Below are 9,772 nucleotides of genomic sequence, written 5' to 3'. Positions count from 1 at the left end.
TATCGACTTCAAGCCTGAGCTCATCTAAATTAATTTGTCTTATGCTTTGAGTTTTGTGAACTTTAATACTCCCTCAGGCCAAAGTTGCAGTCGATACGATGAGCCCCCTAGATAGGCAATAGCTATTAATTAATTAAGAGATAAGCATGAAAGCCACGGAAGAATATAAAATAGACAATCATTGTTAGTTAAATAAGTGCAGCACTATAGGATAGTGACCTAATTATTTTGCATTGTTTCTGTACAGTTGTACTGCATGGCAGTCCCTGTTGGATAGATCAACGCTTGATGAATACGTCTCAGCCATTGAATCATAAATTCTTCAAGCATTTTAAGGTGACTTTTTGACAAGATCAACTTCACCAATGGCTTTAGACGGGAGAGTAACTTACCTCAGTGTGACTATAGGTCAAATTAATCAAGCATCGATTTATATTTTCAAAGTCTTATATAATAACGTTAGATTGATTTGAAATATCGCCACAACTACATTCTTGTTATAAGTAATTTTTTCTCTTTCCAAGAACAACTAATATTATACCAATGTTAACATGGTTGATAAAGAATTCTTTTTAAAAGTATTTACGAACTTGCTTTTTGTTTTCATGTGCTACTATTAGCCTTTAGATTGAATAAACCAAATGAGATTAAGTGACCAACAAAGAGAAAGAGTGCATAAGGAGTAAACAGAGTGTGAAAATTACTACGCTTTTCTTGTAAAGTTTAATTCTTTTAAGTATTTCTCATTCACATTAACATATGTCAGAAAATTACACTAATTAAGCATTAATAAGTAATTACAAAATAAAATAAGACTTTGTCACCCCCAAAATCATTGTTCCAAAGGAGCTGGCAACACATTTCCACCCGTCATTAGGCTGCCGGCGCCATATATTTTTCAAATAACTACTTAACCTTAGCTAGCCAACGGCTTTATCTCCTAAGTCTCTAACATCAAGGTAAACAAAAAGACGCCAAGCACTCATTGTATAGAGTCGGCAAATCACATCACCCTTGAGAGTTTGTTCTCCCTCAATCCCACTTATTGCAAGCCCTTTTACACGTACGAACGCTAGATCGATATTTGTTAAAAAAAAATGAATAGAATCTTTGTCTTGGTAATCTTCTTTTCGTTCTCCCTCGTCCTCCATAGAACGCATTCTGTGGAAGTTGAAGTCAAGAACTCACTCATTATCTTCCTTGCGAAGATTTCTAATGGTGTCAAACCCGGCCTCTCGTGGGGTTGGAATCCTTCCTCTGATCCCTGCAAGGACCATTGGCAGAATGTGGACTGTGATTCTCTCAACACTACTGTCACAAAACTCTTTCTCAATGGCCAAAATCTCACCGGCGCGTTTGATGCTGCTTCGCTTTGCAACACGAAACCTCTCGCAGCTTCTCTTACCACCCTTGCCCTTGATGACAACAACATTGCTGGACAAATTTCAGGTGAGATTGGACACTGCAATCAGCTCACTCAATTCACTGTCAGCAATAACCGTCTTTCAGGTACCCTCCCTGAGTCCCTTACTGCACTGAACAACCTCAAAACGCTCGATTTTTCCAACAATCAGCTTACTGGGCTGATTCCGAATTTTGACTTCTCCCATTTCGACAAGTTCAATGTCTCTAACAACAAGTTCCAAGGACCAATCCCTAATACGAAAGGCTTTGTCCAAGCAAACAGCTTCGTGGGAAACTCCGAGTTGTGTGGAGATCCACTGGCAAACAAGTGTCTGTCGTCATCCTTGACAACGGATGGGAACTCGAAAAATTCCAAGGGTGTCTCAAAAAATCAAGTGATATTATACATAGGATATGCTATTTTGGCATTGGTTTTTATTGTGCTATTATTTTTCAAAATATGTACAAAGAACAAAAAGGAAGCTAAAAAGGTTGATGCCGCGAACAAAGTTTCGGCAGTCGATGAAAGCGTGAGCAAAATTAGTGCAGCATCAAGTGAGTTCAAGGGAGGATTAAGCAAGTCCAATTATTCTGTCACAATGTCAGATGATGAGAGCCAGAGCACTAATATGGTTTTGTCTTCACTTATCGTCCTCACGAGCCCTGTGGTGGATGGATTGAAGTTCGAGGACTTGCTCAGGGCCCCTGCCGAGTTGCTTGGGAGAGGCAAGTATGGCAGCCTCTACAAGGTCATCTTCGAGGAGGGGATGGTACTGGTGGTGAAAAGGATAGATTGGGCGATTTCAGGTAGCGATTTTAAGAAGAGAATGGAGAGGTTGTACCAGGCTAAGCACCAGAATGTGCTGCCGGTTCTTGCCTTTTACTCTTCGAAACAAGAGAAGCTTCTGGTGTATGAGTATCAAGAGAATGGAAGCCTCTTCAGACTCATCCATGGTAAAAACTTTTTGCATATTTTCATAAAATATATAGATATTTTGTTATTTGTGAAATGATTTCTTTAGGCCTCTTTTCCCTTAGTCCACATTAGTATTTTTATTTTATATCAAAAGAAATTAAGGAACAAAATTAAAAGGAATTGCAAGGAAATCATTTCCTCATTGTTTTGTTTTACACTAACTTTAGTTACGAAATGATGTAACATGTGATGTGACAATATATTACTTGCTAGAAAAAAAAACGAGATTCGAAGTCTGGTTTTCTGTTTTCTTTATGTAGAATGATTCTACCCTGTAGTAACAACTGTATGATTCAGGAAGCCATAGGGGCCAAGCATTTGACTGGAGCAGCAGGCTCTCCGTTGCTGCTCGCATAGCAGAAGCTTTAGCTTTCATGCATAAGGAGCTTCGCGCAGAGGGGATTGCGCACGGCAACTTAAAATCTTCCAACGTCTTGCTCAACAATAAAATGGAGCCCTGCATAAGTGAATACGGCCTCATGGTAATCAAAGATTTAGACAACCAAACACCGCGCAAGGCTTCTAGGACCAGCAGTACCTCAAGCGCCTTCAACGGGGACATTTACGGGTTTGGTGTGATCCTTCTTGAGCTACTCACGGGCAAACTTGTGCAGCATAACGGCGTGGATCTGACGGTTTGGGTTCACTCAGTGGTTCGAGAGGAATGGACTGCAGAAGTGTTTGACCAAACCCTAATGTCGGAATATGCGAGTGAGGAGAGGATGGTGAACCTGCTGCAGGTGGCTATAAAGTGTGTGAACCGTTCTGCGGAGGCTAGGCCGAGCATGGACCAAGTTGCCATAATGATCAACACCATTATAGAGGAAGAAGAGAGGTCCAGAGTCTTTGATCCACAATCATCTATGAGCCTAATTTGATTACGAAAATAGTTTTTCCAATTTAAGCCCATATTTATCTATATTTCCATGTAGTAATTAAGTCCATAATAGCATATTATTTTAGAGAAATGTTTGTATTTTGAACCAATAAGAGTATAATATGCAGCCACTATCTCATGTCTTAATTGAGATCTGAGTTTTGTTGTGATATTTTACTCTTTTAACTGTGCAGCAAAATTGCTAGCTAGAACTAATCCTTAGGCTTATCTTAGAAATCTTTTGGGGAAAAAAAAAACACATGGATCAAATTGATTTAGATTTAAGGAAAGAAATTGAGAAATTTTTTTGGCTGCAATCTAAAAGACTGAGATTGCATAGCCCAGACATAGCTTGACAAAGTTGACTAAAGCAGTGTGCTTCTTTATCTGTACTCAAGTTTGAATTTTCAATTCCAGACATAGCTTGACAAAGTTGACTAGAGCAGTGTACTTCTTTATCTGTACTCAAGTTTGAATTTTCAATCCCGTAGTTTAGATTATATTGGAAAAGCTAATATCTTTTAGGCACAAGAGCAGCAGTGTGCTCTAGCCTTTGCTTGTTAGGTAGAGGGAAGCAAACCTTTTTTCAACTGCTAGAAACTGCTTTAGAAACTGGGCTTGTTTGAGAGGCATCTATAGGTTATCAAAATGCATAATATGAAAACATGAAATTTTGTGAGAACCCCCAATTGCCATTTGAAGTAGTGTTGTGCTAGTAATCATGAATTGCAAAACAAAATTAGCAGTCCTGTACGAACCACTGATTGTCTATGTATTCTGAAAGGACCCAACAACCACTGATTGCCCACTCAACATTGGAAGTCCAGGGCTAAAGGTGGCTATTTCAGGTTCTTATCGTTCTGCTCTTTTTCTATTGTTTTTCTTCATTAATTTTTTTTTATTTATTTAATTTCAAGGCTAAAAAAAGTGCTTAGGTGGAAGGCGAAGAAGGTCTCCTTCCCCCGGGTGCGCGCGCGCGCGGGGGGTGGGGTGGGGTGGGGGCGCCCAAGTCTTCAACGAGATATCACTCTAGAAGAACTAGAATTCTAACCTTGTATCAGGACCTACGGGCCAAGGGACAGTCTCAAGTAGATAGTTCACAAAGTAGGCGCCCTATTCAGTAATACGGGATGCCCTTGCATAACTTCCTGAAGTATTTCCCATACAACCGGCTCTTTTTCCCGAATTTTACTCTTAGCAACTCCTATATTCGAAGCAAAGTGTTGTCTAATTAAACCACGAATTACAAATGTCTTATTAAGCTCTATTGCTATTTCGCGAGGCAATCCACATCGATGTAATGAAAGTGAGGGACCTACGACAATCACAGAACGCCCCGAATAATCGACCCGTTTGCCAAGCAGAGTCTCACGAAATCTTCCCTCTTTTCCTTCAATTACATCTGAAAACGATGAATAAAAAGAAAATAAGATAGACCAAAAAACTGTCTTTGATTTGAACTCACCCAATCAAAAATCCTTCAATTCTCAAATCAATAGAGAATAGAATAAACCATCCCCATGTGTCATAAGTTGAACAATCTAAGCTTAATGCCTATGATTAATTTGTAGAAATTCATTCTTGAAGACTATGAAACTTGTTACTTGCGTCAATACCAGATCGGTACATTTTGTTATTGACATATTATAAACATCTTATCAATATTATGTGGGATCCCCTATTCTTATTATTATTTTTTACAAACAATATATATAGAGAGAGGAATATTTGAACTTGGATACATTACAGAAAACACATCATCTTTAACCAATGTGATCTTATGCACACGCCTAAATTGATCTTATGCACACGCCATGATTATTATTCTCTCTACAGTGTACCCCGATAGTTTGCGTGGCAAATTAAACATCATCAAATGGCAATTATACATTTTTAACTAACAGGTGAAGAGATTGCTTGGGGGGGGGAGAGAGAGAGAGAGAGAGATAGAGACATCTGGGCAGACTAGCCTTGGGATAATGTACCTAACTGCAGGCAGCCTAAATTATTTTGTCATCTTTCTTATCATTTTCCAACTAAATTATGATTGCAATCCAAAACCCTCACCTAATTACCTAATTGCCTTTAAACTTAAGATAAAGTATATATTCACAACTTCATGCTTTAAAGGCACACCCAATTAACCATCATGCACGTAATATCATTAACCTAAAATGTTGAAAAATTTAACAGATTAGCTGAATGTAAAGTTGCACTCATAACTTACTTACACTTCACTTTTTCTTTATCAACATGGAGAAAAGAATCGCACTTCCAAACTCTTTTAACATTGAAATGAAAATATCATCACACTGAGATTAGTTTAAAATAGAATAGGGAAATTATATTCACACATCTCAAATTACTTCTCCCACATCTTTTTAATTTTTTAATATTTTTCTATCAAGTGTTAATAGTTTATAGAAAATATTAAAAAATTAAAAAGGTGTAGGAGAAGTAATTTGAGGTGTGTAAATATAATCTCTCAATATAGTATAATCCTAGTTATACTCGAGTTCAAATCTCCATCTCTTCAATTTAGATTAGTTTAAAACAGAATATCATTTGTATAAAAAGAAAAAAAGTGACGGAACCATCATATAATAGCGATCACGTGTCAATAACATATTAACAACAAAACATTCGTTAAAAAAAAACACAGTTATCTTGGCCAACTGACCTACTTACTTCTAAATCCATCACCAGAAATGGCGCACATAATTAGGTTCAAAATGGAGTAGGGTGTCACATCTCTAATGCTACCAAAATATTTTTATTTTTTCCAAAACTCAGCCACTTGGATGTGCCTTAGAAAAGAAGTCATCCACCCGGTTGGCTGGTTCGTTATCCTACACCCTAATCCACCGGAATACAGACAAGCCATTTTGAGTTCAAGCCCAGGCCCACCTCGAAGCCCATGGTTGCGGGGTTAAGCACTTTGTCGCTTACGGTTGACCATACGATCCCCACGCGCTCCCTTCAGCACGTGGGAGCTAAACGTTAGTTTTCCTTTTTGGCACTTTTGGAACTCTCGCCACTGTCACTCTTCTGGCGCTCTCTGCTTCCATCAATCAAAAACTCTAGAGAGAGAAAGTGACACTTTTGGAGAGAGAAAGAGAAACCCAACTTCACTTTCCTCTTCTTTCCGCTGTACACTTACCACCGGAATCAAAAGGCCGGAGTCTTTAGGGTTTCTTCTTCTCTGCTGCAACTTGGAAGCTAGCAAAGAGCATCGTTTTGCTGTAGAGCTTTTGAAAATTACATGAAAAATGGTGGATTCCTCAGAAGAATCAAGTTAGGTATGCTCCTTTTTTTTATTCCGCATTATTTTTGTCAGATTCTGTTGCGTTATCAGTCATTTTGGTATGAAAATTGAAAGCATACATACCGACAATAGAAGTTAGATAAAAATATTGGTATTTATCTGCAGGAAAAAAAAAGTTGGGGATGGAAATCTGGCGATGATGGAAGAAGAACTGGGAAAAGTGATTGAATTTGGCTTTAATCCCATGAAAAATGAATTGGGTTTGTGTTTGATTAATCTCTGAGTAAAGAGAAGAGCATGGTCATTGGTTGTAACGATATGTATGAACATTGAAGGGGCTCGTAGCGTAGTTGGTTAATAGCATTCGCCCTTGCATTCGAGCTCCGGTGTTTGATTTCACCCTCCCCAGTATCACTTGTATCAGAAAGCTTTATGATACCTCGAATGGCAGAGGGGAAAGATCTTAGATGGTTTTCTGGGCACACTCATTTGAAGATGTCTTGGGTTCAGCATCAAATCCAGGTTAAAGATGGTTATTTGAGCTACCCTCCTCCTTTTTCTCTTCAATCTTCACCCCCATATGCTGGAGCTTTTCGTAGTGAATCGAACTCGAATCCATCACCACCGTCATCAGCCGGTTCAAGAATTAGTCCCGCTTTGCTTTTTATAATAGTGATTCTGGCTGTGCTGTTTTTCATCTCCGGTTTGCTCCACCTGCTCGTTCGATTTCTTACTAAGCACCCGTCTTCCTCAGCAGCTTCTCAGTCTAATAGGTACCCAGAAATGTCTACTGCTGATGTTCTTCAGAGACAGCTGCAGCAGCTCTTCCACCTTCATGATTCCGGTCTAGATCAAGCTTTTATAGATGCACTACCTGTTTTCCAGTATCGTGATATTGTGGGTGCGAAAGAGCCGTCCGATTGTTCTGTTTGCCTTTGTGAGTTTACCGAGAAGGACAAGCTCAGATTGCTCCCTACGTGTAACCATGCTTTCCATATCAACTGTATAGATACTTGGCTGCTATCAAATTCAACATGTCCTCTTTGTAGGAGTACCCTTTTTAATCCCGAGTATTCGATTGAAAACCCAATTTTTGATTTTGATGACTATAGAGAAGAAGAAGGGTATCCTGGTAATGGAGAAAACGGGTTTGCTTCAAGGCAAAAAACCGTGGACATTGACGAAATTGTTGTCGATAAGGGGATCTTGCCTGTGAGACTCGGCAAATTTAGAAAGGTAGATGCTGAGGTAGAGGAGACAGGAGGAGGAGAGGGTAGTAGCAGTAGATTGGATGCAAGAAGATGTTTTTCAATGGGTTCGTATCAGTATGTGCTTAACGATTCAGAACTTCGGGTTCCCTTATCAAATGATCAACTAGGCCGCAATGTAAGGCCAACAAGAGGGATAGAAAACAGTGGTAATCTTTCAATTGATAGTGACATGGAGGGAAAGAAGATCAGCAGTGTGACTAAGGGTGAAAGCTACTCTGTTTCCAAGATCTGGCTCTGGTCGAAGAAGGGCAAGTTTTCAAGCTCGATAGATACTCAGATGGGCATGCCTTCGTCTCTTAACACAGACTTGCCATGGATGAATAGAACGCAACCAGAATGAGAGGTATATTCTTTATAGTTTCCATGGTTGCTTATTAATCCAATGATCAAAGCGTGTTACGCCTTAGTCTAGTTTCGCCTTTCCAAAATTTTTGTAATGCTAATTCTGTACCTGTGATGATTGATTTCGTACCATATCGCGTACTTTTTAAAAACCAGATATAATGTCTTGTGAAGACGGGGTTTTCTAATGTTAGGGAATGACAATGCTGGCAGCCGTAGATATGTTCTATGCCAAGGTTGTGGGAAATTTGCGTTAATCTTGTCACATGGATTGCGCTTTCGTGCATTTGTTTAACGCAATTTCAAAGTTGCGGAGGTTATGTAGGTCGGCAAAGCAAATGTTGTTGTAGTTCGTTCGTAATGGGATCCATGGAATTAGCTCTAAATTGTTTGCAGTTAGAACTTCATTGCTTCTATCTTCTGTATATGTTTTCTCCAAGATCCTTGTTTGGCAAAGATAATTTGAGACAAACAACAATCCAATCAATGCTGGTTTTAAGCAACGATTCTCCTGTTGAAGGTTTTGACCTTTGCCTTTAAAGGTCTCAATTGACAATTTTCATGAGCCGATCTATGGCAAGGAGAAATTAGTCATTGTTCCGAGCATAACCTGATATACCAAATGTAATAATACAAGTGATTAGAATTTATAACACTTTGAGTATCAGACTGTATTTCTGGCACATTGAAAAACATTTCTATTGCTAGGGGTCAAGTCAAATGCATTTTCCTTTTCTTGCTTTTGATTGGTCGGAGAAGTGGTTTTCGTTCTCTTATTTTTTTTCTCCAGCATTTTTTCATGTTTTTCCTAATCTTCGGATTGAATGATGGTAAGGGACAGGGAAGCTGAAGAGTGCAGAAAGTGGGGATCCATGAAAGCTGTGTGACAGACTGACAGAATCTTTTGCTTCTTGGGAAATGAGACCTTTTATTCAAAAATTGGGTGTAGTAGGTGCTCACTTTTTTCGACCCGACTTCTCTGTCATTCCTGTTCTTATACATTCTTATATCATCCTATTTTGTACGATTACGATTAAATTATATAAATATTTTATGTTGATTTTTTTACGAAGATAATAAGATAAAAAATAATAATAATATAAAATATTGACGTGACTTAACCGTGACCGTACAAATAAGAATGGATGGAAACTAGAAGGGCAGAGAAGTCAGGTCCCACTTTTTTGCCATTCCCATGTGGCCATGTTGAAATCAAAATTCCCCTCATAATTTCAAAAATTTGTGCTAAAATAACAAGCAAAAAAGTTAAGGTTTCCACATTGTATTTTGTATTAACTCAAATAAGATAATAAAAAAAATTAACTATAACCAGTGATTTTGTTTTGGGAGAAGAGTTGTCAACTGAACTGGCTCCTAACTACTAAAAATATTGTTAAAAAAATAAAAATTAAAGAGGTTGTACCAAGAAATAGATATTGTTTTTTTTTTTTTTTTTTAAAGACCAGTAATTTACTTCTTCAGGGGCCGAAAAGGTGTCTAGAAGCATTTTATCCTCTTCTAATCACTATTGTGTAATTCATACGCATCAATAATTGAATTCAAAACATGTGTTGTAAAATTCAAATATAAAGTTCGTCGCCATGGTCATTTGGTTGTTTCAAGAAACAAATTTGAAT

General features: G+C 38.3%; 2 protein-coding genes across 4 annotated transcripts; both read left to right on the top strand.

The window, feature by feature from the left end:
* The first annotated feature begins 1,097 nt into the window (after positions 1-1,097).
* On the top strand, positions 1,098-3,408 carry LOC125474103 (probable inactive receptor kinase At2g26730). The gene is made up of 2 exons (XM_048577540.1): positions 1,098-2,358; positions 2,678-3,408. The coding sequence occupies exons 1-2, from the start codon at positions 1,098-1,100 to the stop codon at positions 3,256-3,258; spliced, it is 1,842 nt and encodes a 613-aa protein (XP_048433497.1). The 3' UTR covers positions 3,259-3,408.
* Positions 3,409-6,288: 2,880 nt separating this feature from the next.
* Positions 6,289-9,203, top strand: LOC125474335 (RING-H2 finger protein ATL46-like). 3 transcript variants are annotated; one of them, XM_048577878.1, is made up of 3 exons: positions 6,289-6,551; positions 6,688-8,136; positions 8,971-9,203. In XM_048577878.1, the coding sequence occupies exon 2, from the start codon at positions 6,955-6,957 to the stop codon at positions 8,131-8,133; it is 1,179 nt and encodes a 392-aa protein (XP_048433835.1). In that variant the 5' UTR covers positions 6,289-6,551; positions 6,688-6,954; the 3' UTR covers positions 8,134-8,136; positions 8,971-9,203. The 3 variants fall into 3 exon arrangements, with proteins under 3 accessions (XP_048433835.1, XP_048433834.1, XP_048433833.1); XM_048577877.1 differs by having other exon boundaries at positions 6,289-6,556; positions 8,977-9,203; XM_048577876.1 differs by having other exon boundaries at positions 6,289-6,556.
* Positions 9,204-9,772: the final 569 nt, after the last annotated feature.

This window comes from the organism of the source record quoted next, unplaced genomic scaffold (assembly GCF_019419815.1).
Source record: "Pyrus x bretschneideri cultivar Hongxiangsu unplaced genomic scaffold, Pyrus_bretschneideri_v1 Contig12, whole genome shotgun sequence".
NCBI classification, from domain to species: domain Eukaryota; kingdom Viridiplantae; phylum Streptophyta; class Magnoliopsida; order Rosales; family Rosaceae; genus Pyrus; species Pyrus x bretschneideri.
The sequence above is the reverse complement of the archived record's forward strand: the minus strand, read 5'-3'. Positions and strand labels throughout refer to the sequence as shown.

Bases quoted from the DNA above. Each gene is read 5' to 3' on its own strand.
- LOC125474103 (XM_048577540.1), top strand. From the start codon at position 1,098: ATGAATAGAATCTTTGTCTTGGTAATCTTCTTTTCGTTCTCCCTCGTC. The intron at 2,359-2,677 runs GTAAAAACTTTT...TGTATGATTCAG, and splicing joins CCTCTTCAGACTCATCCATG to GAAGCCATAGGGGCCAAGCA.
- LOC125474335 (XM_048577878.1), top strand. From the start codon at position 6,955: ATGATACCTCGAATGGCAGAGGGGAAAGATCTTAGATGGTTTTCTGGG.